General features: G+C 35.1%; 2 protein-coding genes across 21 annotated transcripts in view; one reads left to right on the top strand and one right to left on the bottom strand.

Moving 5' to 3' along the window:
* The window catches only part of LOC107478098 (U11/U12 small nuclear ribonucleoprotein 25 kDa protein), a 66413-nt gene extending 58737 nt beyond the window's left edge, over positions 1-7676 (bottom strand). For 4 of the 20 annotated variants that reach the window (XR_008007074.1, XR_008007077.1, XR_008007081.1 and 1 more), the window contains exons 1-6: positions 7529-7676; positions 7302-7396; positions 6434-6635; positions 6240-6345; positions 5946-6045; positions 5273-5481 (exon numbers count right to left, since the gene is read on the bottom strand). Coding sequence is in view for 3 of the 20 variants with exons in the window: in XM_021137863.2 (XP_020993522.1) it covers positions 5365-5481; positions 5946-6045; positions 6240-6345; positions 6434-6635; positions 7302-7391 (615 nt within the window). In the remaining 17 variants the exon portion in view is untranslated. Of the gene's footprint in view, positions 1-1436; positions 1663-2842; positions 3045-4127; positions 5482-5945; positions 6046-6239; positions 6346-6433; positions 6636-7301; positions 7397-7528 lie in introns of those variants that run through there. The other 16 variants (XR_008007073.1, XR_008007069.1, XR_008007071.1 and 13 more) reach the window with 9 other exon arrangements.
* A 6104-nt stretch (positions 7677-13780) lies between these two features.
* Positions 13781-14422, top strand: LOC107478205 (uncharacterized). The gene has a single exon (XM_016098347.1). It carries the CDS (start codon positions 13781-13783, stop codon positions 14420-14422), a length of 642 nt encoding a protein of 213 aa, XP_015953833.1.
* The last annotated feature ends 9812 nt before the right edge of the window (positions 14423-24234 follow it).

Below are 24234 nucleotides of genomic sequence, written 5' to 3'. Positions count from 1 at the left end.
TCTGTAAATTTCTAAGATCATAGAAGTATTAAACTATCAATTCTTTTCTTCCCACAAAGTAGTGTTAACTGTGATACTAATTATATTAATTGAATAAGTTTGTTTTAATAGGAACCATTTATGATGTTATTATATAAGCAAGATTAATACAACACTTTTCTTAAGAGGTTTTTTTATCATAATTTATCATAATTCTTAATCAATTATTCTAAAGCAATTAAAGCATGTCTACTATAAATTCAGTGATATATATTAACTTGAACTATATTCTTGAATGGGGAAATTAATAAAAAAATGAAAAAATAAATATTCTACCTGTAGATTTTGAAACATAAACTATAAATCACAAGTTATTTACATATCTTTTTTTGTTTTAAAATTTGATACTAAATTAAATATAACTTAATCCTTAGTTGAAAATGATATGTCGATCAGTTCACGTACTACCGTTTTTTTATTTAATTTATTTGGATATTATTCTAATAAAACATATGAAGTGAAGAAATTATTTTTGTAATTAAATTTAACTATATCTTTTTTCTTCTTTTTATGCTTTTTTTCTTTCTTCTTCAGCTGAATTTTATTTTGTTAATAAGTTATTGGACTAACTTGATTGAATTTAATAACTAAAATGACTTGGTTATATAACATTATTGTATTTTAATTGATTGAAAACATTAATGATAAATAACATGACAAAATAATAAAATAAATATAATGTTACTCACAAATCTAATATTATCATTTAATAATAATTGTAGGGTAATAGACTTTTAAAATCTAATATATTTTTATACTTCGTTTGATTTTTATTAATAAATTTTGATAGGTTAGATTGTTTGTTATTTGTACATATTACATAAATCATGTTAGCGTATTGAGTGTTTGTGTTTTTATACATAGAATCATGTTAGTCTAGTGGGTTTTATATACAATTCTAAAAGCATATTATCCTATCATTATTTATATGTTAAAGGATAACATTGGATTTGTTAGTAAATGGTGACAAAGTAGTATCGTGATTTCGTGTTTTTTTTTTTTTTTAATAGTGTACTAACCTGACATGATTTATGTATTAAGAGACAATATAATTTTTCAATCAATCGCAACAAAATAGAATTATTTATGAATAAATAGTAATATTTTTTATTCTGTGATTATTTATATAAATTATAAAAAGAATTTATACGTAATAAATTTTAATTTAAAACATTTTGATAAATATAAATTTTTTTTTAATTTTATTTTAATATAAAACCAAATAACTCACTCCTGTAGATGCAAAAATAATAAACATTCTAATATTAAAATAGAATAATGCTACACATCTAACTTTTTATGAACTAAGTCCAACTAAGTTAAATAATAAGACTTGGAATAATACTAATTATAACTAATTTTGTTATGTTAAACTAATTTGATTGAACTTGATTAACAAAAAAATTTGGATGTGTAGCATTATTATAAAAGTAAAATTTCTTTTGCAACTAGCATACAAAGAAATTTTAATGCAAACAAAATGATCTTCCTGTACATGAATACGATAAGTGGTGTGAACATCAATTTTGTGACTTGGGATTCGACAGAAAAAGAAAAATTGGAGCTTGGAGAAGTACCCTTGAATATTCCATTTACTTGGTCTGGACAAGACTTTCATATTGTCTACGAAAATAAAATAAATTTTAAGAATTGTTAGATAGCCATAATCAATTTATTAGGCGGTAAGATAAAAAATAAATTGGATGAATGAAATGTTTAAAAATAAATGTAATATTTATTGCTAAAACATAATTCAGGACAATTTAGATCAGAAGTTTATGAAAATGAAAATAAAAATAAAAATGTTTGCTTGTATGTTATATTTAATTTGTTACAAGAAAATTATTATCATTATTATTATTGTCGCCGATGTTTTTTAATTACTATTATTATGATAATTATAATTATTAAAAATGATAACTATATATTAAAAATGTTTATCGTTATTTTCAAAGGCGTAAATACATTTTTTTATGTTTATGAATCGAGTAATTGACCAATCAACTCTTTATTAATAGAAAAAGAAATCATAAATTTTAGAAGTTCAGAACATTTCCCAATGCTTGTTGAGAAACTAGTATAGAACAAGATTGTAATTTTATCTTTTTCTTGATGGGAGAAGGGAAGGACAAGTCTTTTCTTCATCATGATCATTAGACAAACAATTCTACCTACAAAATTCGACCATGCATTATTATTATAATAGTAGAAATAATTATTTTTACAAATTTGTTACTTGAATAATGATTTAAATATATAAATTGCTTATACATTGTATAAAATTGATCTTAAATAAATCATCTTACATCGCTATAATCGACTAAGGCCAGCATAATAGCATCTAGTGTTCTTTACTTCTTTATTTTACGTCAAAAAGCAACGTTTGCAGCGCTGGTTTCAATTTTAAATTAATATATTATTTTTCTGTTTATATTTTCACGGGTATAATGTATTTAGTGCTAGGCCTCATTTGTTTGTTATTCCAGAATAAAACAAGTACTCTTTTAATAAAATAAATATTTCTGAGATAAAATGAGTTATTTGTTTTATACTATTAAAGATCAAATAGAAACAAAAAATATATAATTTATTATGATTTTTGAAAAGTTTAGAAGATGCATATAGAGAAAGAAAATTTTAGATCTTTGTAAAATAAATACAAAAAATAGATTAATTACCAAGATATGTATCGAAAAGGTGGAAACTCACATGTAGTTATTTTTATGTGAAATTGATATTTGAGAACCATTCGATAATTTGATAAGTTTAACTACGCGTGCGTCTTCATCTTTTATTTACTTACATTACACTCTTGTGATCTGTGAACCGCACTGCCCTTCTCTTTCCTTTATCTCGAGTAATCTCTTCTAGCAATTCGAAAAACCACCATCCACATTCCTAATAGTAGACATCATTCTCAGGTCCACAAGGCCATCTTTGTTCCCAAGTAGCATGATGACACTCTCTTCTGAATTCATAGGAGCACAAAGTAGTTTCTACTTTACCTAAAAAAAGATATCACACTGCAAAACTAGATAAAACAGTTCAAACAGAGGTATAACCGCAGAAGCAGAAAACAGCATAACGTTTTCAGTCAACTCAACACATCAAAAAAACACACTACACGAGTCTGAGTCCAATGAACAATTGAAGATGACCAAGTAACAGATCAAACCCTTAGAATATCCAATACAAAAACAACTCATCATTTCAGGAGTGCAAAACATAGGAAAGCTTAATTAGCAACAAGAAAATGCAGAGCGCAACTAGGCGGATTGTGTTCAAAAACATCAAGCATACACAGTGGAATAGTGCAAACAAAAATTTATCAAATAAAAGTTTAACACAAGATAAGACAGCGGCCATAAAACCTCATTTCATGAGTTTAACACAAGATAAGTCAAGGGAAGACCTAAATAAGAAGTTGGAGTTATGGAGAGAAGCTCTAGAAGTGTATGGTCTGTGCGGAAGTTGGAGTTATGGAGAGAAGCTTTAGAAGTGTATGGTCTGCGTATAAGCCGTAGCAAGACGGAATATATGGAATGTAAGTTCAGTCTGAGAAGGGAAAACCCCAATATAGAGGTGAAGATTGGAGAAAACATCCTACGAAAAGTTAAAAGTTTTAAGTTTCTTGGGTGCATCATACAGGATAATAGAGAGATTGAACAGGATGTAAATTATAGGATCCAAGCAGGTTGGTCAAAATGGCGGAGTGCATCTGGTTTTATATGCGACAAAAAAGTGCCTTTAAAACTTAAAGGTAAATTCTATCGCACCGCTGGTAGCACCCATTGTGGAAAAGATGGTTGAATCGCGTCTCAGGTGGTTTGGACATGTGAGAAGAAGACCGATAGAACATCCAGTCAGGAGGGTGGATGAGATGGAAGATGGACAAAGGGCGAAAGGCAGAGGAAGACCTAAGAAGACCATCCATGAGGTGGTCAAACGAGATCTACATGTAAACGGTCTCTCTGTAGACATGATACATGACAGAACACAATGGCGTCGTTTGATTCATGTAGCCGACCCCACTTAGTGGGACAAGGCTTTGTTGTTGTTGTAGTATCACCTCAAATTATTTGGACAACGTAGTAAGGTACAAGAGAGTACCTCTTGAAGTGACGTCTTGTGGAATTTGATGTTTGTCCCGCAAACGATGAGCCACACAACTGCGCGACCTCTAGCTCGTCCACACAAACACATTTAATCCAAGAGTCTCCTCTTTATTATCCAAATCTTTCTCTCCGTTGCCCTTTAATGAACAATAACCCTTTTAAGAATTGGAGAGGGTGGTATCTAGGTATTTCACTATTGAAGAGGAATTGTGTTTTTCACTTAAGTGTATCCCAAAAGCCCTCTAGCCTCACTTGAGTTTCCTTGACCTTTCTTCCCACCACCCATCATGACCCAGCAAGCACAAGCAGCATAAGACGAAAATAGAAGCAGAAATCACTGAGAAATGGATGAGAGGAAGAGAGACAAAAGAAATAAACATGTAACTATTGGGGCCTTAGGGTTTTAATATGATGGGAAGTACTAAATTGAGTCCTACAAATGACCAACGGCAACTCACGGTTGTTAAATTGAGGGACTTATTTAGGCATATTTGAAATTGGGGGACAAGATTGATTCACCAGTTGAATACTTGAATTTGAGACCATTTTGGCATTATCCCTATATTAGCTCTAGGACATGTAATTAACAGTTTAAACATTCATTTTGACAATGAAAATTACTGAGCACTTGAACCTATCTAGTATCTAGCGTGACAACAAGAGCTCAATCAATCAATGATGGCAACTTGATCTTGTATTGCAGACGACATTGTCAAACATTCAAGGGATAAAACTCCGGCGTAGTGATGGCAGGTTTGCAGCAAAAAGATGGGAATTTCTATGGATTATAATTATTAAAAAAATTAAAATAAAAAGAACAGAAAAAGTTAAGAGTTCAGAAAATAGAAATGATTTTCTAAACAAGTAAGCTAAACCACAGGTTAACTATCCATTAAATGCTAAACTACTGGATTTTATGAGTTAGGTGGTTGGTGAGTGGTGACTTCAAAGGTGGGGACTCAAGACATTGGGGTTTAGTACTGGACCAATAGTGAAATTCAGCTGAATATAGTTAGTTATAAAGAAGTATGATAGGGACTTGGGTATTATGGGGTGCCCAAGGTCTCACATCAAGTAATATGAGATGTTTGATGTTTTATTTAAGAAGAGAACTCAACCTTAATAGCCTGTTTCTGTTAGTGCAGGTAACAAAGAGAACTCAACCTCTCAACCATTTTAAGATATCATATCAAGCTATGACACCATGGGCTCAGTCTTCACAATTTTTTTCATGTGAAAGCTTATTAAGGCCATGAAAAAAGCGATGCTTTCTCCTCTTTGAATGCCTACGAGACTCTTTGGTCATGACAAAGGACACAAAATGCACCTGCATAAGCAAAATGTTTTCAATGAAGTTAATGAAAGTTTTTAGTAGGATGCATTTTTTTTTAATGGTAAAGTTGATGAATATGATTTCTATTTCTTAATTGATACAATTGAGTTATTCAAGACATTTGAAATAACATGTTTTATTAGTTGTATCATTATAATGTCAAAAGTAAGCAACTCACATACTTCACAGAAAAAAATATCAATACATAACCATTTTTAAAACTCTATTTTTTACTACATATATTAGAATAAGTATAATAAATCCATGCCACGGGAAGACTTATTAAGCAATCTTTTGTAAATTGATGACCCCTGATCCTCCATGGTTTTTGTAATATCCGTTTTTGTTGTTAATAATATATCTTCTCTTGTTAAAAAATGCTATAAAATAAAGATTACAGGAAAGAAAGTGGACAAGATAAACCCAATCCATAAAGACTTGGAATTTGCTAGACAAACCTGGGAATTATTACGTATGCCAAAATTCTGAAGCGGGTCATCATCATGTAGGAGTTTGTTGTTATGATATGCCAAGCAATAATTTGCCCATACATGCTTCCTGCAATTGCATCAAGTTTTGCATTGCTTTCTGTATTAAATCATTATTAAGGTAGCTTTGTTGTGAGGATGTTAGACTAATATGCTATTGCTAAGTGCCCTGGCCCTATTCCTATATCAAAAGAATAAAAAGATGCTATTGCTAAGATGTAAAAGGAAAAAAAGGACAAGAAAGATGGAAAACTGCTAACCCACCAAGAAATATGGCGATGACCCAAACCGGATTGCTCCATGTCATTCACTTTTTTCTTGATAGCAAGTTTTAAATCTTTGACTGTTGCTGAATTCATCACTGTCACCTCTTCACCAGCAAAGAAATCACAGGTCAACTAGAGCTTTAAAAATCTGCACATCCATAGGACACTGAAGAGAGCAACTAATTATATTACCAAATGAAGTTCCATCTAGTTTTAAGACAGAGAGACGCATGGCACTGCCAAGTTCAAGGCTGAGGAGGGTATCAACATCTGCCAAGGTCGGATTCTTGGGGACATCAGACAGCAGAGGATCATCCAACAACACTCTCAGCATTGATTGCAGTTTTGCCTTCTTCAAACCACCTTCATTGTATTCATACTCTCCCACATCAATCTTCAACAGACCAAGAACAATGAACTCATGATTAGTAGATTCAAGAAGGAAATGGGCTGGTCTAGGCCAGCATAAATTTGGGTTATCCCAAACTAACATAGTTCGATCTAATCCGGTTCAAAAGTGATGTTCCAAAAGTAGGGATACAAAGATACAAATTAGGATATATTTTTCATTATCCATTCCACCCTTCTCCCATGTACCTGAAATTTGCCACCAACCCAGTTCCCCAACAGGTTTCCTATCTTGAACCTTACCTGAGCAGTACCCGTGGGCCTGCCGTACATGACACATCCCACCCTGCTCCAATGTTCATATTGTAATTGTAGGAGTAGTTTATTTGAATTTTAATGCCAGAAATACAAAATTCAATAACACTTTTTTGAAAATCTCTACCCAAATATACTTGTTTAAGAACTGAGAACTTGCAAAAGGATATCAGTTATTAATATTACAATAGCAGCTATATTAAACCTAACGAATTTCAATCTGAGCTTTTTAAGTGTATCTAATGTCATCTTGATCAACATTTTCTGATATATCCCTAAATCAAAACTAAAAAGAGTTACAAAACTGCAAGCAAGCATCAAATTATTGAAATTCATTTAGCGACCAAAGCCTTCCAGTTTTAGCAAACAAATTGATTTCTTTGTTTGATTCACTCACTTGATTTGATGGTGCAGAAGAGTTGCTACTCTCTCTTGCAGCTGCATCTGGAATTTTTAGTTGGCTTTGGGAACTCCCTTCTGCATCCATTAAGACTAGGGGGAAAATAAAAAAAAAAGTAAAAATAACAAATAAACTTAGAAGATTAACAAATAAACAAAAATATAAAAAACACAGATTAATTTCAAATCAAAATATCAAACAGAAAAAAATTAAAAAAAAGGAACCTGCAGATGGAGTAGTCGGCGGCGAAGCAGGACCTGTCGGCGACGAGACAGGTGCAGTCAGCAGCGAGAAAACAGAATGCGGCTAGGGGCAGACGGCGGAGCAGTGTTGCAGATCAGTGGCAACGTGGACTTGAGGAGGCGAGATGGACGGCGACGACAGGGGAACTCGAGGAGGCCGAACGAACTGCTGAAGGCTGAAGGGAGACGATGTGCGGAAGTAAGGGCGGAGGCAGGAGTGTTTTTTGTTTTTCCTCCCGTTCTTGGGTCAACGAGGCCGCAGATTAAAAGATAGCTTCTTTGAATCGACTTTTATTAGGCCTGAGGCCCATTTACATGAAAAAACCTTTTACCTTCTTTGGTGGAGTACAAATATAAATACTACTTGCAATAAACATTCAAAAATTGTTTATAATTAAAAAAAATTACTAACAAGTAATAACAGCACTTGTAAAGAGAGAGAGAGAGAGAAAGTTATAAATAAGATTGATTTGGTCACTACAATTCAGTGGTTACACGTTATAATTCGAAGATTAGGTCAAAAAAATGTTGAAATTTTATGACTCATAAATTATCAATACATAACTTGATCGTTATTTCTATAACTCAACCGTCACAATCTGGTTCATTCTGTATTACTCGGTAACTACCATCTATTACTCGGAGAACAAGTCTTGATCCATTACCTATAACACAACCAATGAAACTTATATCGCGACTCAAAGAAATTATAACTCGACCAATAACTCAAAAACATGATAACACTCAGTACAACGGCATAATGACTTCACCATACGTCATTACCAATAACTCAATGAAATAATCAAAATAGATAATGAGAATATCATGGTAACCGCATTGTGGTTTTCACCATAGTCGTAACTTACGATTTGCTAACTGAGCATATTCAAAATGCTTAGTCTCTATTCAGCCTATATAAGGTAGCATTAGGTCAAGGTAAAAGACATCAGAAAATCTAATACTCACTTAAGTCACTCTCACTATCTTCTTTGAATTATTACTGACTTGAGCGTTAAAATACCTTTTGTAGGTACCCACCCTGTCTGGTGTTTTTTGGAGTCTGGCATATAACTCATCCGTAGAGAAGACAGGATGACATCTCCCCTTCTGCAACGAGTTATACCTCAGATAGACCTCTTAATAGTATGAACATTTGGCGCCCACCGTGGGGCCGACCTTAACGTTACCCCATATTTTATTTTCCCACATGTTATTCCTCTTTTTTGTAGAATATCGATCATGACTGATGAGCAAACTCCACCTCCTCCTCCACCAGAGTTATTAGCTAAGAATGTTGCGCTCGAGGCCGAGGTCCAAAGGATAATCGAGTTATTAACACAACAGCAAAAGAACCCAAATAACAAGAAAGATCGCAAGGATGCTCATAATGATGACGAATATGTGTCAGAAACTCGTACTCTGGTAGAAGTCACACCTTCAAAAACGCTGAAAAAATGTACAAACCCTTTTTCCTATAAAATCATGAAGTTTCAGATGCCAAAAAACTTCACCCTACCAACCACTCTAAATCCATACAAGGGGATTAGGGACCCAAACAAACATGTTACTAAGTTCTACTCAATGATGTTTCTTAACGGTGCTTCTAACCAAATATTATGTTGTTCTTTTTCCTATAGGTTCTATCTCTACTTTTCAAGAACTGGCCGACTTCTTCACCAACAATTTTGCAGCATCCAAGATCCATGTCCATGATTCCGACTATCTATGTCCACCGAACCGAAGCTCTGATACCACTTGTTAGGCTGAACGTGGAGAGCTCTCGACAATCGGGGAGACTTCGGAGAAAAACAAATGGAGAACTTAGCCTCATATTTATAGCCTAGGCCACCACTCCATTTGCTATCCTAAGCAATGTGGGACTAATTCAACAAAATCCTAACACTTAGCACAATCAAAGAAGGTCAACATCAAAATTCTTCGTGGCTACATGACGAGGTTCAACAAGATAGCAATAGAGATCTCCAACCTCAATTCCAATGTCCACCTCCATGCCCTTAAGAGTGGTCTTCGCCCTAGCAAGTTTCATGAGACTATTGTTGTCGCCAAGCTGAAGGTATAAATAGAATTCCGAAAAAAAGCAGTTGGACAGATAGAAATAGAAGAACTTAGACAAGCTCGACAGATCAATAAATTGACTCAATTAAAAGAGGACAACTAGAAGGATCTTTTCAAATAAGCAAAGTAATCGGTAAGAGACTTATACCCATCAAACACTACTTTGCAAAGAACAATCTAGTACTTGGAACGCAACTTCTCTGAAGCAATACCATAACTAAGTTATAAGTCAAAACTCGAAGATGTACTCTTTTTCCCATTTACAAAATTTTTTCTACACCGGATTTTGCATGGAAGGATTTTAACGAGGTATTTTATCGTGTACCTTCTATTTTAAGAGGATAAACCTCAATAAATAATACATTATTTTTAACTTCATCATTCTTTCATTTTATTCATGCCTTTAATTCGGCTACTATTTTTTCTCCACACTACACATATTATGATAAATCAATATTAAAGTTGGCATACAAAAATAAACCAAAAGTTATATGTTGGTAGCAATCTAACAAACCGCCAACTATAAGTTGCAATCAATCTAACAAACTGACAACTATAAATTAGAATATCAATCCGAACAAACCAACACCTATAAGTTGGAATCACTTCAAACAAATTGATAATTATAAGTCAGAGTTAGTCAAAGCAAACTGATGCCTATAAATCGGCGTCAGTCTAGCAAACAATTACCTATAAACTCGTTCAAAAAAATACTGATATAAGCAACACCTTTTTCAAAGACAAGTTTGCCCAATTTAATGTTTAAGATTATCAAATTGATCTTGGGGCTAATTCTTATATTTCTGAATTAAAACATAACTGTATCTCTTTTATATTCTACCAAGTTATAACTTGATTTTCATAAAGTTTAACATGCTTCTCTTAAAAATAAATAGGTCAAGCTTGGGGATTGTGATTTGGTCCTTATAACTTGACGGCTACAAGCTATAATTTGAAGATTAGGTTAAAAGAACATTAGAATTTTCATAATTCATAAATTGCCAACACATAACTCAGTTGTCACAATATGGCCCATTCCGTATTACTCGATAACTACCACCTATTACTCGAAAAACAAGTTTCGATCAATCACCTATAACTCGGCCAATAAAACGTATATCTTGGCCCAAAAAAATTATAACTCCACCCATAACTCAAAAACATGATAACACTCAGAATAACAGCATGATGACTTCACCATAATTTTCATCGACAACTCAATGAAATAGTCAAAACAGATAATGAGAATGTTACGGTAACTACACTGTGGTTTTTACCACAAGTCCACAACTGTAACTTATGATTCGTTAACTGAGCATATTCAAAATACTTAGTCTCTATTCAGTCTATATAAGGTAACATTAGGTCAAAGCAAAGGTCAGGACATCTGAAAACATAATACTCGCTTAAGTCACTCTCACTATATTCTTTAAATTATTACTCACTTGAGCGTCGAAATACCTTTTGTAGGTATCCACCTCGTTTGGTGTTCTTTGGAGTCCGGCATATAACTCAGTCGTGCAGAAGATAGAATGACATCTTCCCCTTCTGCAATAAGCTATACCTCAGATAAATCTATTAACAACAAGAACAAAATATACTTATAATTTTTTATATTAACACATATATCAAAATTTGATTCTTTAAATAAATGAAACAAATGAAATCGATTTATGGCATTTAACCCATATTGTGCAGCATAGTATAAATTACAATTTGCAACAAAATGAAAAAGATTTATCAGGATAATAAATCTAAATAATTGAAGTTATTTATTAAGGTATAAGCATTGTTATCAAATTCGACTCGATCAGAAATTCGATTGTTCGGTCATTTAGTCAGGTCGAATTGTTCTTTTTAGTAAAATCGGGTGATTCGGTCGATTTATATGACTTAGATTGGGTCATGTTTAATTTTTTTTTTATGAAAAACAGTGTCGTTTCAAGATAAACCCACCTCCAATTCTCTAATTTGATGTTGATCGCCCATGACCCATCCCTTAACGTCTCTCTTCTCTCGAGTCACTTTCTTTTCACTCTCTTCTTCAAGCTCAAGCTCTTTCGCCTCTCTCGCGGCTAGTGTCGATGTTGCACTCAAGTTCTCTCGTCTCCGGTATCTCACTTCTCTCTCAATCTCGCACTAATAGTCTCAGACTCAAGCTCGTCCTCGCACTCTGTGTTGTCATTATCTGAAGCTCAATCGTTGCCTTTCTTACGCTCGTTTTGCCGACAGCAAAAACAGACGGAACCAACATCTAGTCCCTCAGGTGATGGTCGTTGTCGTTTTTTTGCTTCAGACGCCACTTCAGTTGGTCAGCTTCTATCGCTGTTAGTTGGCCTCTGGACAGGTGAACTTCATTTGGTCCTATTATTTATTTTTTAATTTTATTGCTGAAAATCATCACAACACCTTGAATTTGTTGTTGAGAGTTAAATTAGTTGCTGAAATAATTATTTAGCTATTTTTTTGTTATAAATTATATTTGGATGTAAAAGTTTTGTTGTTGAAAATTATCATAATTGAATTTGTTGTTGAAAATTTTAATGAGCTAAATTTGTTAATTTGTAAATCAAAATGAGAAAAGTATTGGTTTAGTTCCAAGTTTGTCCTATGAAGAATCACTTTTTGAATTTGATTTACTGATTGTGTTATTTTTAGTTCACTTTTGTTAGTTTAAATTGAGAAAATATTTTGTACTAGTAATTAGTTTATTATTTCTTTTTGCGCCATTAGTTATGTCTAAAAATTTATACTTGATTATTATTAATATGTTTGTAACGACATGTATTTTTAACTATTGATTTTAATTTTATTTTTATAATTTTATATTTTTATTGACTAGAATCAAATTAATCAAATGAACCAGTGACTCACCAATTGAACCATAATCTAATAATCTAGTTATATGATTAGGTTAATTACCAATTTAATTTTGATAATTCTAAATATAACTATCCTTCTAAATTTGTATTGCTTATTATGGTTTGGTATTTGTTATAATGCCTATATATAATTGCGTAATTTATTAAAAAAATATAAATTAATATTTAACTAAAAAATATAAAAATAAATAATTTTTAAATATTTAAAATTTATCATAAAAAATAAATTTGATACCAAATTCATAGACACCAAAAAATTATGAATATGATGCTTAATGATAGATGGAGTCAAAGTAGGTTAATCTAATGACATTATCTTATTTAAACAATGGAAAAAAATACATTTGACGATATAAAATTTAAATTTTTTATTAACAACTAAAGAATTTAGTTAATAATAAAATATATATTGATTCGTTACCTAAACCTTGGCCCACAACAACAACAATCTCGGAACCTAGTATAGCTGGCAGAGATAATTTCTCTAAAATAACCGCTCCACTCAAATTACCACTATCCCAATAAATTCGGATAACAATCAGCATGGACTCCGTCAAACTAATAACAAATTTGATACGAATATCAGAACACACAACAAACAATTAGATATATATACTAGTACGCAGCTAATCCAAAGGTACGAAATCTACTTCAGTCTTATTCTGAATCCTCTCATACTCACACTTACTTGAGCGTTGGAATTCCTTTGTAGGTACCCAACGCCGCCTCTCCACAAAAAGACGACGTCATGTTCAGTTCGCTCCAAGGAAAGTTAGTTCAAGTGCCGGCAGAACGAGCTATACCTCGGAGCTCACTTTCACACAGGAACATTTGGCACCCACCGTGGGGCCGAATATTCTTCTAACCCCACAACTTTCTATTCCGCATATTAGTATACTCTTTTTGCAAGTTGAGACGCATGGCAGACGAGCACATCCACACTCCCTCGAGCACCAATCAGGCCAAAATCTTGGCAATCAACAAAGCCCTCAAGGCCGAAAACCAAAGAATGGCAGAGCTCCTGTGGCAAATGGAGCACGACCGAAGTAAAATAGAACACAAAAGTGCCGAAAACAAAGACAACAACGATGAGCGTACCTCGGAAACTAAACACACCATCACTAAAGTCACCAAAACGACCACCAAAAAGAGAACCAACCCCTTTGCAAAAGAAGTCATGAGTTTTGAAATGCCCCAAAACTTCACCTTACCGTCGACCTTAAAACCCTACAATGGAATAGGAGATCCGAATGTCCACGTCACCTAATTCCAAGCCATGATGTTCATGAATAAGGATTGCGACCCGATTCTATGTCGTACCTTCCCAACTTTCCTAGATGGAGTCGCCCTAATTTGGTTTTCCAACCTCCCTGAAGGTTACATTTCGAACTTTGACGAACTATCAGACCAGTTCGTCAACCACTTCGCCGCATCCAAAATATATGTCCACAACTTTGATTACCTAAGCACCATCAAACAGGGACCAAACGAAAGCCTAAAAGATTACATGACCAGGTTTGCCGAAGCAACCAACGAGATACCTAACATAAACCCCGAAGTCCACCTCCACGCCTTAAAGAGCGGCCTCCAACCAAGAAAATTTCAAGAATCCATAGTCATCGCAAAGCCAAAGACCTTGGTCGAGTTCCGCAAAAAAGCAACGACACAGATCGAAGTCGAAGAATTCCGAACACTGCGAAGAGCAGATAAACCTATCTCAAACAGAGAGGAGGAAAGGCAAAACTGGCAATCAAACGGCAGAACAGATCAGAGAACGTCCAGGCTAACACCCAAATTCGACAACTACACCCCCCCTAAATGCAAAAAGGGAGGACATCATAAAGGACATATTGAACTCAAAACTCATCAAACCCCCAAACAGGGCCGGTACATATCAGGACCAACGACACGTGGATAGGTCAAAATACTGCGCCTTCCACCAAAAGTATGGTCACACTACAGACGACTGCATAATTGCTATAGATGTCCTCGAAAAGCTCGCCCGCTAGAGACTGCTAGACAAATACATTGACAGTCGAGGACGAAAACGTAGCACAGATGATCTTGACCAACAATCCAAAACAACTGACAATTCCCGAGATAAGGGGAAAAAGGTAGATACCGATATCAATCCACCTCGCATAATAATAAACTGTATTTCTGGTGGTTTTGCAGGAGGCGGATGTACAAACTCAGCAAGGAAAAGATCATACCGAGCCATGATGACAATGAAAAAATCAACTCCATCCAAAACTATCAACAGAGATAAACCGGAGATCTCATTCCCCCCAAAGACTATGAGGCAAATGATCAGAACCTGGACGACCCCGTCATCATTACTGCGTAGGTCGGAGAACCACTGGTAAAGAAAATCCACATGGACCTAGGAAGTAGCGCATATGTGCTGTTCTACTCAACGTTCCAAAAGATGAAACTAAGTGACAAGAATCTCCAACCCTCATCCGGAGAACTGGTAGGTTTTTCAGGTGAGCGCGTCTCAATCCGAGGTTATATCTGGTTACAAACTACTTTAGGAGAATATCCTAACAGTAAGACAATAGATATACAATACCTTATCGTAGACTGTAAAAGCCCATATAACATCATTCTGGCCAAACCATCTTTAAATGCATTCAATGTTATTGTCTTTACTGTACATTTGTGTGTCAAGTTCCTTTCACAGGATAACAAGGTCGTTACCATCCATGGAGACCAAAAGGAAGCCAGGCAGTGCTATAATGCCAGCTTGAAGAGCGAACAACCAAAACAGCCAGACCAACAATATGTCCAAGCGGTGTATAACTCAGAGCAACTACCACCCCAGACCGAGTTAGACCCAAGGACCAACCATCCAGAGAAACCAATGCCAACAGACGATCTTACTAAAGTTCAACTAACAAGCGACAAAAACAAGTACACATACCTCGGTAACGCGCTAGGAGATGATGGACATGGTCAGGTGACCGAGCTATTAAGATGAAATGTCGATTTGTTCGCTTGGACACCAGCAGATATGCCAGGAATAGATCCCAGCGTCATCTGCCACAAGTTAGCCATCAACCCGGTAGTCCGACCCATAGCTCAGAAAAAATGACATCTCGGCACCGAGAAAAGGGCAGCCTCTGCGGAGGAAACACAAAAACTACTCAATGTTGGCTTTATCAAGGAGCTCAGATACTCCACCTAGTTAGCCAACGTGGTAATGGTAAAGAAAAATAACGGTAAGTGGAGGATGTGTGTGGACTACACAGACCTTAACAAGACCTGTCCAAAGGACGCAAACCCCCTCCTATGCATTGACAAACTCGTTGATAGCTCCTCCGATTTTCAATCTCTGAGTTTTATGGATGCTTATTCTGGTTATAACCAAATCTTAATGCACCAGGCTAACCAAGATAAGACCGCCTTTATTACTTACAATGGTAATTTCTGTTATAAGGTTATGCCTTTCGGATTCAAAAATGCAGGTGCCACATACCAGCGACTCATGGACAAAATTTTCACAAATCAAATCGGACGAAACATAGAGGTTTATGTCGATGATATGGTGGCAAAATCAACACACACGGCAAACCACGTCAGAGACCTAACAGAGATATTCCAACAACTTCGAAGATACAATATGAAGCTTAACCCAGAAAAATGTGCATTCGGGGTACAGAGCGAAAAATTCCTCGGCTTCATGCTCACTTGCCGAGGCATTAAGGCAAACCCCAAAAAATGCCACGCAATTCTTAACATGCGAAGCCCAAAGACGATCAAGGAGGTCCAACAGCTAGCTGGCCGACTAGTAGCATTAGCCAGGTTTCTGCCTCGTAAAGCCCATCGATCACATCATTTTTTCAAAAACTTAAGGAAACAAGAAGAGTTCCAATGGACCGATGAATGTGAAACGGCTTTCACATAACTGAAGGCCATACTTTCAGCTCCCCCAATCCTCTAAACCCCAGAAGTATGTAAATCACTTTATCTATATTTATCTATCAGAATGCTGAAACCCGCTACCCAAAGCTGGAAAAACTAGCCCTAGCTCTAGTCACAACAGCCAAGCGCCTGCGACACTATTTCCAAAGCCACACCATCGTGGTCAGAACAGAGCAACCCTTAAGACAAATACTGACGAAGCCAGAACTAGCTGGGAGACTAATCAAATGATCGATCGAATTGTCAGAATACGACATCCAATACCAATTCAGAGGAGCCATCAAGTCACAAGCATTGGCCGACTTCATTGCAGAACTTACTACAGAAGAACAAGATCATAAAAATATCATGTGGACACTATACGTTGATGGAGCCTCAAACAGCAAAGGCTCTGGAGCAGGAATACTCCTTGAAGGCGATCATGAAATACAATTCGAGCAATCACTACAATTCACTTTCCATGCAAGTAACAATCAAGCAGAGTATGAAGCTTTAATAGCAAGACTGCGACTCGCTCACACCATGGGCATCACACAGATAAACGTCAAATGTGATTCTCTCCTGGTAGTACAACTGGTAACAGGTAACTTCCAGGTAAAAGACCCACTATTAGAAAAGTACAACCAAACAGTCAATAACCTCATCAGTACCTTCCAGAAATTTAATATTTCCCATATACCTCGCGAGAAAAATGACAGAGCAGACATCCTTTCAAAATTAGCAACAACAAGAAGCCAAACAACAACACCTATATTATCTCAACTAACACTAGATGAGCCCAGCGTTATGCTATCAACAATTTCGAGTATCTTGCAGGAAGACGACTGGAGATCACATTTCATAACTTACTTGAAAACAGGTATCATTCCAAACAGCATCCAAAATCATCGGAAATTCAAAAGAAGAGCAAGCTTCTACACCATGCTCAAAACCGAACTATACAAAAGAGGATTTACAAGACCTCTTCTACGATGCCTAAACTCGGCAGAAGCCAAACTGGCAGTAGATGAAGTCCACGAATGAGTCTGTGGAACACATATCGGCGGCCGAAGCCTAGCCGCCAAAATACTCCGAGCAGGTTACTACTGGCCGACACTGAAACAAGACTGCATGAATAAGTTAAACATTGTGACCAGTGTCAACTCAACGCACCAATCACCCACAACCCGGCCGAGCAGTTACATACATCCGAGATATGTTGGCCGTTCAACAAATGGGGGCTAGATATCCTAGGACCATTTCCACCCGCATAAGGTCAGGTTAAATTTTTAATTGTCGCCATAGATTACTTTACAAAATGGATAGAGGCTACACCATTGGCAAAAATTACTTCTGAAAAAATGATTTCTTTCGTATGGAAAAATATACTATGCCACTTTGGTATTCCTTAATTCATTATCACTGACAACGGTAGACAGTTTATAGATAAAAAATTCACAAACTTCTTACAAAATTTCAAAATAGTCCAACAGTTTTTCTTTGTTGAACATCCACAAACTAACGGTTTAGCCGAGGCTGCCAATAAGATAATTTTGCAGGGCCTCAGAAAGAAGCTCGACGACTCAAAAGGAGAATGGGCCGAGCTTATTCCTGAAGTACTGTGGAGTTATAACACAACAGAACAATCATCAACAAGAGAAACCCCCTTCAAGTTAGTCTATGGAAGCGATGCCGTGATACCTATCGAGGTATCTCTACAAAATACCAGAACAGTAAACAAAAATGAGAGCGACAACATCGAAAACAGGAAAGCCGAGCTCGACCTCATAGAGGAAGAACGCAACAAATCAGCATTACACCAACTAGCATCAAAGCGAGCTATAGCTCAGAAATACAATCGGAAACTCAAACCGAGGACTTTCACAGAAGGGGACCTCGTACTGAGAAAGGTCAAAGACGTACGAAAACCCAATGGGCATGGTAAACTAAGCGCCAACTGGGAAGGCCAATACCGAATCCAACAAGTTATCGGCAAAAGAGCATACAATATACAAAAGCTCAATGGAACCACTCTACCAAACACTTGGAATATATCATCTCTGAAAATGTACTTTAGCTAATATATATGTCGGACATGGTGATGCACTCTTTTTTCTACTGCCAGATTTTATCCTTAAGGAGGGTTTTGCTGGAGAGGTTTTAATGAGACACACCACCCCACATCTTCCCAATTCATTCTACCACAATAAAACACAACTAGCTATGTCGTACCTAGTATTCAAATTGCGCCAACAAGCTTCAAAACAAACAATACTAACTACGCGATACATTCAAGAATATCAATGAAGTGCGACTAAACGAATCCCCTACAAACCCAATTCTAACACTATAAAACTTTGTCGATCACAAATGTGTAGTTCAGAATGAACGCATCCAAATGACTACAAGTCAAAACAACGCTAATGGCATATACCTCGCACAGAAATTTTTCCACGCACAAAACCAAAACACAAACGAGGTACAAAACACAGACAAACAATGAAACTCTCACAACTATACTTCAACTCCCAATCATTCAATTCTCACAAGCAAACGAAAACACATATGCAAACATCTTCCAAACAACACAAACATGAAATAGCAAAATCAAATCCTCAATATCACCATATTTGGCTAAATGCCAAAAACTCACCACAAACAGTTGAACGAACATAAGTCAAACAAGTTTAAAAACTATCTATTACAAACTTAAACATCAGGGTTCTCCCTCTCACCCTCAACACCATCCTCGTCCTCAACCAATTCATCCCCAATAACAACCTTACAAGGATCCATTTTCAAAAGATCAGCAGCAGGAGCAAGAAACTTGCCCTGCTCGACAACCCTCTCAAATCCAGCCGAGAACATCTCCAAGCCATGATCCTCTTTCTCAGTTTCAGCCTGTTTCTTTTTCACTCCAAGAACCACCAGTCTCGCTTCAAGAGCTACGTTCTTCTCCTTCAATTCTTTCTTAGCCTTCTCACAAGTCGTCAACTTCTCTTGCAGTGTGTTAACCAAGTCAAGAGCATCACGAAGCTTGCTCGACTTTTCCACATTCTCTTGCATCAGCTGAGCCATGGAAGCTTTATCAATGGAGTCCCGAGCATGTTTAAGCTTCTGGGACCGACTAATACACATCAGACGTATTCCCAACACCTGAATTTAACACAGACAATGTCATTCAAACAAACTAGCAACCAAAAAGAAACTAAAACACAACAATACCTAACAATACCTATAAAAACTGAGCTACGCCAACATCACCAACATCATGGACAATTTTCACATCAGAGGGATTTTGAGCATGCTCATCAGCAATAGCAGAATAGGGGAAATGCTCCCCCCAAACAGACGTCAATTTCTCACTCCCCCTATAACCATGCAAAGCCCTCTGATTATCAGTAAATCTTCTCACCTGTTCCAAATCAACACTTTTCTCACCGAGGATATCCTCGGCTGCTTCAGTTTCTTTCTCTTTCCTTTCCACCTTCTTCCTCTTATAGCTAATCTTCTTCACCGGGGAACCCTGGTTCACTTCGGCCCCGACCTCAGCAGCAACCTGACTACTCGAGCCTTGCATCTCAACATTCTTCAACCGAAAGAATGCACTCAAGCTAGTAGAGGTCACCTTAGGAGCTTTTTCCACTGCAAAAATACAAGACACTAAAAAATCATGAAACAACAAAATATCAAAACAAACGAGAAAAGACCAACAATTATTTACCTATATACTCAGACAAAGCATCTTTATCAGACTCAAGATCAAGCATATCCACAACAGAAAGTAGAGAAGAAGACGATAAATGATTTACTAAAAATCCAACAACCATTTCATTTTTATACTCCATCACATCCATCCCTAGGATTTGCCTAGGCCTCAGAACCTAGAACAAGGGGAATTTTTCTAACAGACAATAATCAACATACCATAAAAAATCACTCTCAACTACACCAACTTTCAAAAACATGGATTTAAAACTTTTGAACGAAGAACGATAAAGGCTAAACATAGCCCGTTCAGGAGCACTAGCAAGATTCAGCCATCACCCCTCTTCACATCTTTGCATTGAAACAGAGCAAAAAATACTTCCAAAGACGGTTCCATTTCCAACACATCCATCAAAATTTCAAAAGTCCTAACAAATGCCCACGAGTTTGGATGCAATTGCGATGGAGCACATTTCAATTGCATCAAAACTCCACATTCAAACTCAGAAAACGAAAACCTAACCCCTAACTCTACAACACAGCACTGTACATATAAAAATATGCAAAACCTTCACCCCGATGAAAAATCCGATCATCAGCATTGCATGGTATAAACTTAAGGTTTATTTCACCACCCTCCCTAACCCAAGACGACGGCGAACCCAACTGAGACGCGCTAAGCTCATCATCAAAACTCGAAACCCAACCCTTCACCGACTCAGCAACCCACCCGTATGGATTCACAGGATCCCAAACAAAAATCTCTTCTACAATCTTATCAGCAGTTTCGACCAGTTCCTTCTTTCTCTTACCCTTAACCCTATTATCAATCACTACACCCTTCCCTTTATCCATCAGCAAATTCACAGCAGAACTACGAGAAGAGAAACGAAAACGAAAAGCAACAGTCACTAACCTTTTTCGCTCATTCCAAAAATAACACAGAGAAGACGTAGACCAAAAACGGTAAGCCAAGAGTCCAGAAAATTTACCAGCCCACTAAGCCACATCTCCAGGTAAAAAATCAAAACCCCCAACCAAAATTCAACCGTCGATTGTGATTACCAATTCTAATATCAACGACTCTGATCTCTAACCATTCCCATTCTCAATACACAATTATAACATACGTTTCCCGAAAATCTCTCTCCTATATAATTAATTTACTGCTTAAAATTTCAACCTTGATAAATTTTTCAAAAACCCCCCGCAAGCAAACAAGTTGACCTTGGGGGCTGCCATTATACTCAGTCCCGAGCTATAAATAAGCTCGACCTGTTATAGCTCGGCCTTGAAAAACAGGTCAAGTTTGGGGGTTATGATCCGTTACCCAAACTTTGACCCACAACAACAACAATCTCAGAACTTAGTATAGCTGGCAGAGATAACTTCTCTAAAATAACCGCTGCACTCAAATTACTACTATCCCAATAAATTCGGATAACAATCAGCATGGACTCCGTCAAACTAATAACAAATTTGATACGAATAACGGAACACACAACAAACAATCAGATATATATACTAGTACGTAGCTAATTCAAAGATACGAAATCCAAGACGACGTCCTATTCAGTTCGCTCCAAAAAAAAATTAGTTCAAGTGCCGACAGAATGAGCTATACCTCAGAACTCACTTTCACAGAGGAACATATATTAAAGTTATCAATTGAAAAAATATTATATGAAATTTATAAGATTTAAGTTTTTGATACATATATTATGTATATATAAACAATAAACATCATTCCGCTAAATCTTTTACTCATTATAATGTTAAGATATATTAGTTAAATCCTTAATGAAGTCATCAACTTATCTATACTGTATCCTAGGACCTACGTTGAATAAGTCGGTGATAGAAAACCATAATCTACTCCATCATGCGAAATAAATTTAGTAATATTAATATTAATTTTTTGAAAAGTAAATATTAATATAATCAAATTTTAATTTTAAAGAATTGATTCACTTTCACTCAACAAACGTCAAAAAAGAAAAAATAAAAGGTGAAGCAATAATTTAATTTAAGTAAAGGATACAAATTTCAACTACTAGCTTAGTAGCTTTTGGCAGATCGTCACGTACCACGCGCTATATACGTGCGTTTTATTACATCTCCCACATCCTACCTATAAGAAACCAAGACGGCACGCGCTGATGATGCACGCGACATGGGAGAGAAGGTGGCAGCGAAAATCCAATCCAGCGGGGAAGCGAGTCACCGCACACAACCACACAAGAGAAAGTGTTTGGTAATTTAACCAAACAAACAAGTGAGGGATAAAGAGAGTTGAGAGGGACAAGAACGCGATTTGGATGATGGCACCGAAACGAGAACGATGACAGTGACGTGTGTGTGAGAGAGAGGGTCGTGTTTTGTTTAAGAAAGGACGCGTGAAGAAGGAGAAAGTGACGCGTGGAGAGGTTGGGCAGTGGTCAGGTTCACTCCCCATTCACCAACTGTCTCAAAGAACCATTCAATTCAAAGTGTTTCTAGAGTGAGAGTGTGTTTATGTGTATGACATAATGAGAGAGAGTGAGAGTGACACAGAGAGACGGCCTTGTATTATACCCATCAATACTGACACTTGTTGCAAATTTAGACTTGGCTATTCTTATCCCGTTATTATTTCCTCTTACTTTCAACTTTCACATTTCAACCCAAAGCGCGTGCTATAACAACACGTTGTTTTTGGTATTAAATTTATCTGACACTTTCTTTAGATAATATAAATCACTGTAATATTAAAACTAAGCTTATCTTAATAATTATTAATAATAATATAATTACAGATAATATTAAAAATACATAAAGATAATATATTTTTTATTTTTTAATAAAAAAATCTTTTATGCGGCCTACAAAAATTTTTTTTATTTTTGTATATTCAGATAAAGAAAAATATTTTTTATTTATATTTTTTATTTTATGTTTTTGCTTCAACGAAATAATACTTAAAAGTTTAATTTATACAAGTATAAAATAATTTTATATTAGTATATCGAATTATATAATGATACATTAATAAAAGTAGTTACTTTTTATAATGATCACGTAAATTATTATAAAAAAATAATTATAAAATTATAAATTTAATTTAATTCAAACTATTTAAAATTGGATCGATTTAAATTAAAAAAATTATCCAATTCAGATTATATCCAAAATAAAATTTGTGTTTAGATCGAATAAAATGTTTATCACAGAATTAAGACATGTTAAGACATGTCTAACTATGAGTTAAGACATGTTTTGTATGTGGGATCAATTCAATGGCTAAAATTTAGTAGGTCACATATATAATGATATAACGCTAAGCGCTGAGGCGTTGTTAGTGTTTGTGATTGTATTTTATGTAAATTAATCTCATTTCTTTATTTGTTTTGGACATTTGATGAATTTAATTAATTTATTTGAGAAAATATCATTTAATATTTTTGGGCAAAGAAAATATTTATTTATAAAATCATTATTGCACGAAATATACTAGCGTATCATCGGTGTCCAATATCTTAATGAGATGTTTTTATCTTTGAAATTAAAAAAATTTTATACTAAATGATTTTTTTTTATAAATAACCAAAAATACTTTTACGGCTAAATTACCAAAAATTCTCTCTAATTATTAATTTTCTGACAAAACTATCCTTTAATTTTTTTTAATAACAAAAATATCTTGAACAATATTTCAAAATATATTAAAAATAATAAAAAAATATTTTTGATAAGAAGTAAATAACTTTTGTATTTGACAAATTCTTATAATATTTAATTCAAAAATTTGTGAGAATATTTAGATAATTATTTAGAGAAGGCATGAAAAAAATTTAATTTCTAGAATTTTTTATTTTTAAAAAGTCTTTTGGGCATTTATTAAAAAATTACAAAAATATTCATGCATGATATAAAAGTTTTAAATTTTAAAATATTTCATTTATCTAATCATACCTTCAAAATACTAATAAAATTTGTTATTTAAAGTATTTTTTAAGAATATAGTTTTAACCATTGAGTATTTTTTTCGTATTTTAAAATATTTAAAAATATTTTTTTTTCTTTAACAAATTTAGCAGGTATCTTTTTCAACAATTTGATAATACATGGTCTTTTTTGTGC

This window comes from Arachis duranensis, chromosome 3 (assembly GCF_000817695.3).
Source record: "Arachis duranensis cultivar V14167 chromosome 3, aradu.V14167.gnm2.J7QH, whole genome shotgun sequence".
Taxonomy (NCBI): domain Eukaryota; kingdom Viridiplantae; phylum Streptophyta; class Magnoliopsida; order Fabales; family Fabaceae; genus Arachis; species Arachis duranensis.
Note: the sequence above shows the minus strand (reverse complement) of the source record. Positions and strands in the feature narration are given on the sequence as shown.

Bases quoted from the DNA above. Each gene is read 5' to 3' on its own strand.
- LOC107478205 (XM_016098347.1), top strand. From the start codon at position 13,781: ATGATGTTCATGAATAAGGATTGCGACCCGATTCTATGTCGTACCTTC.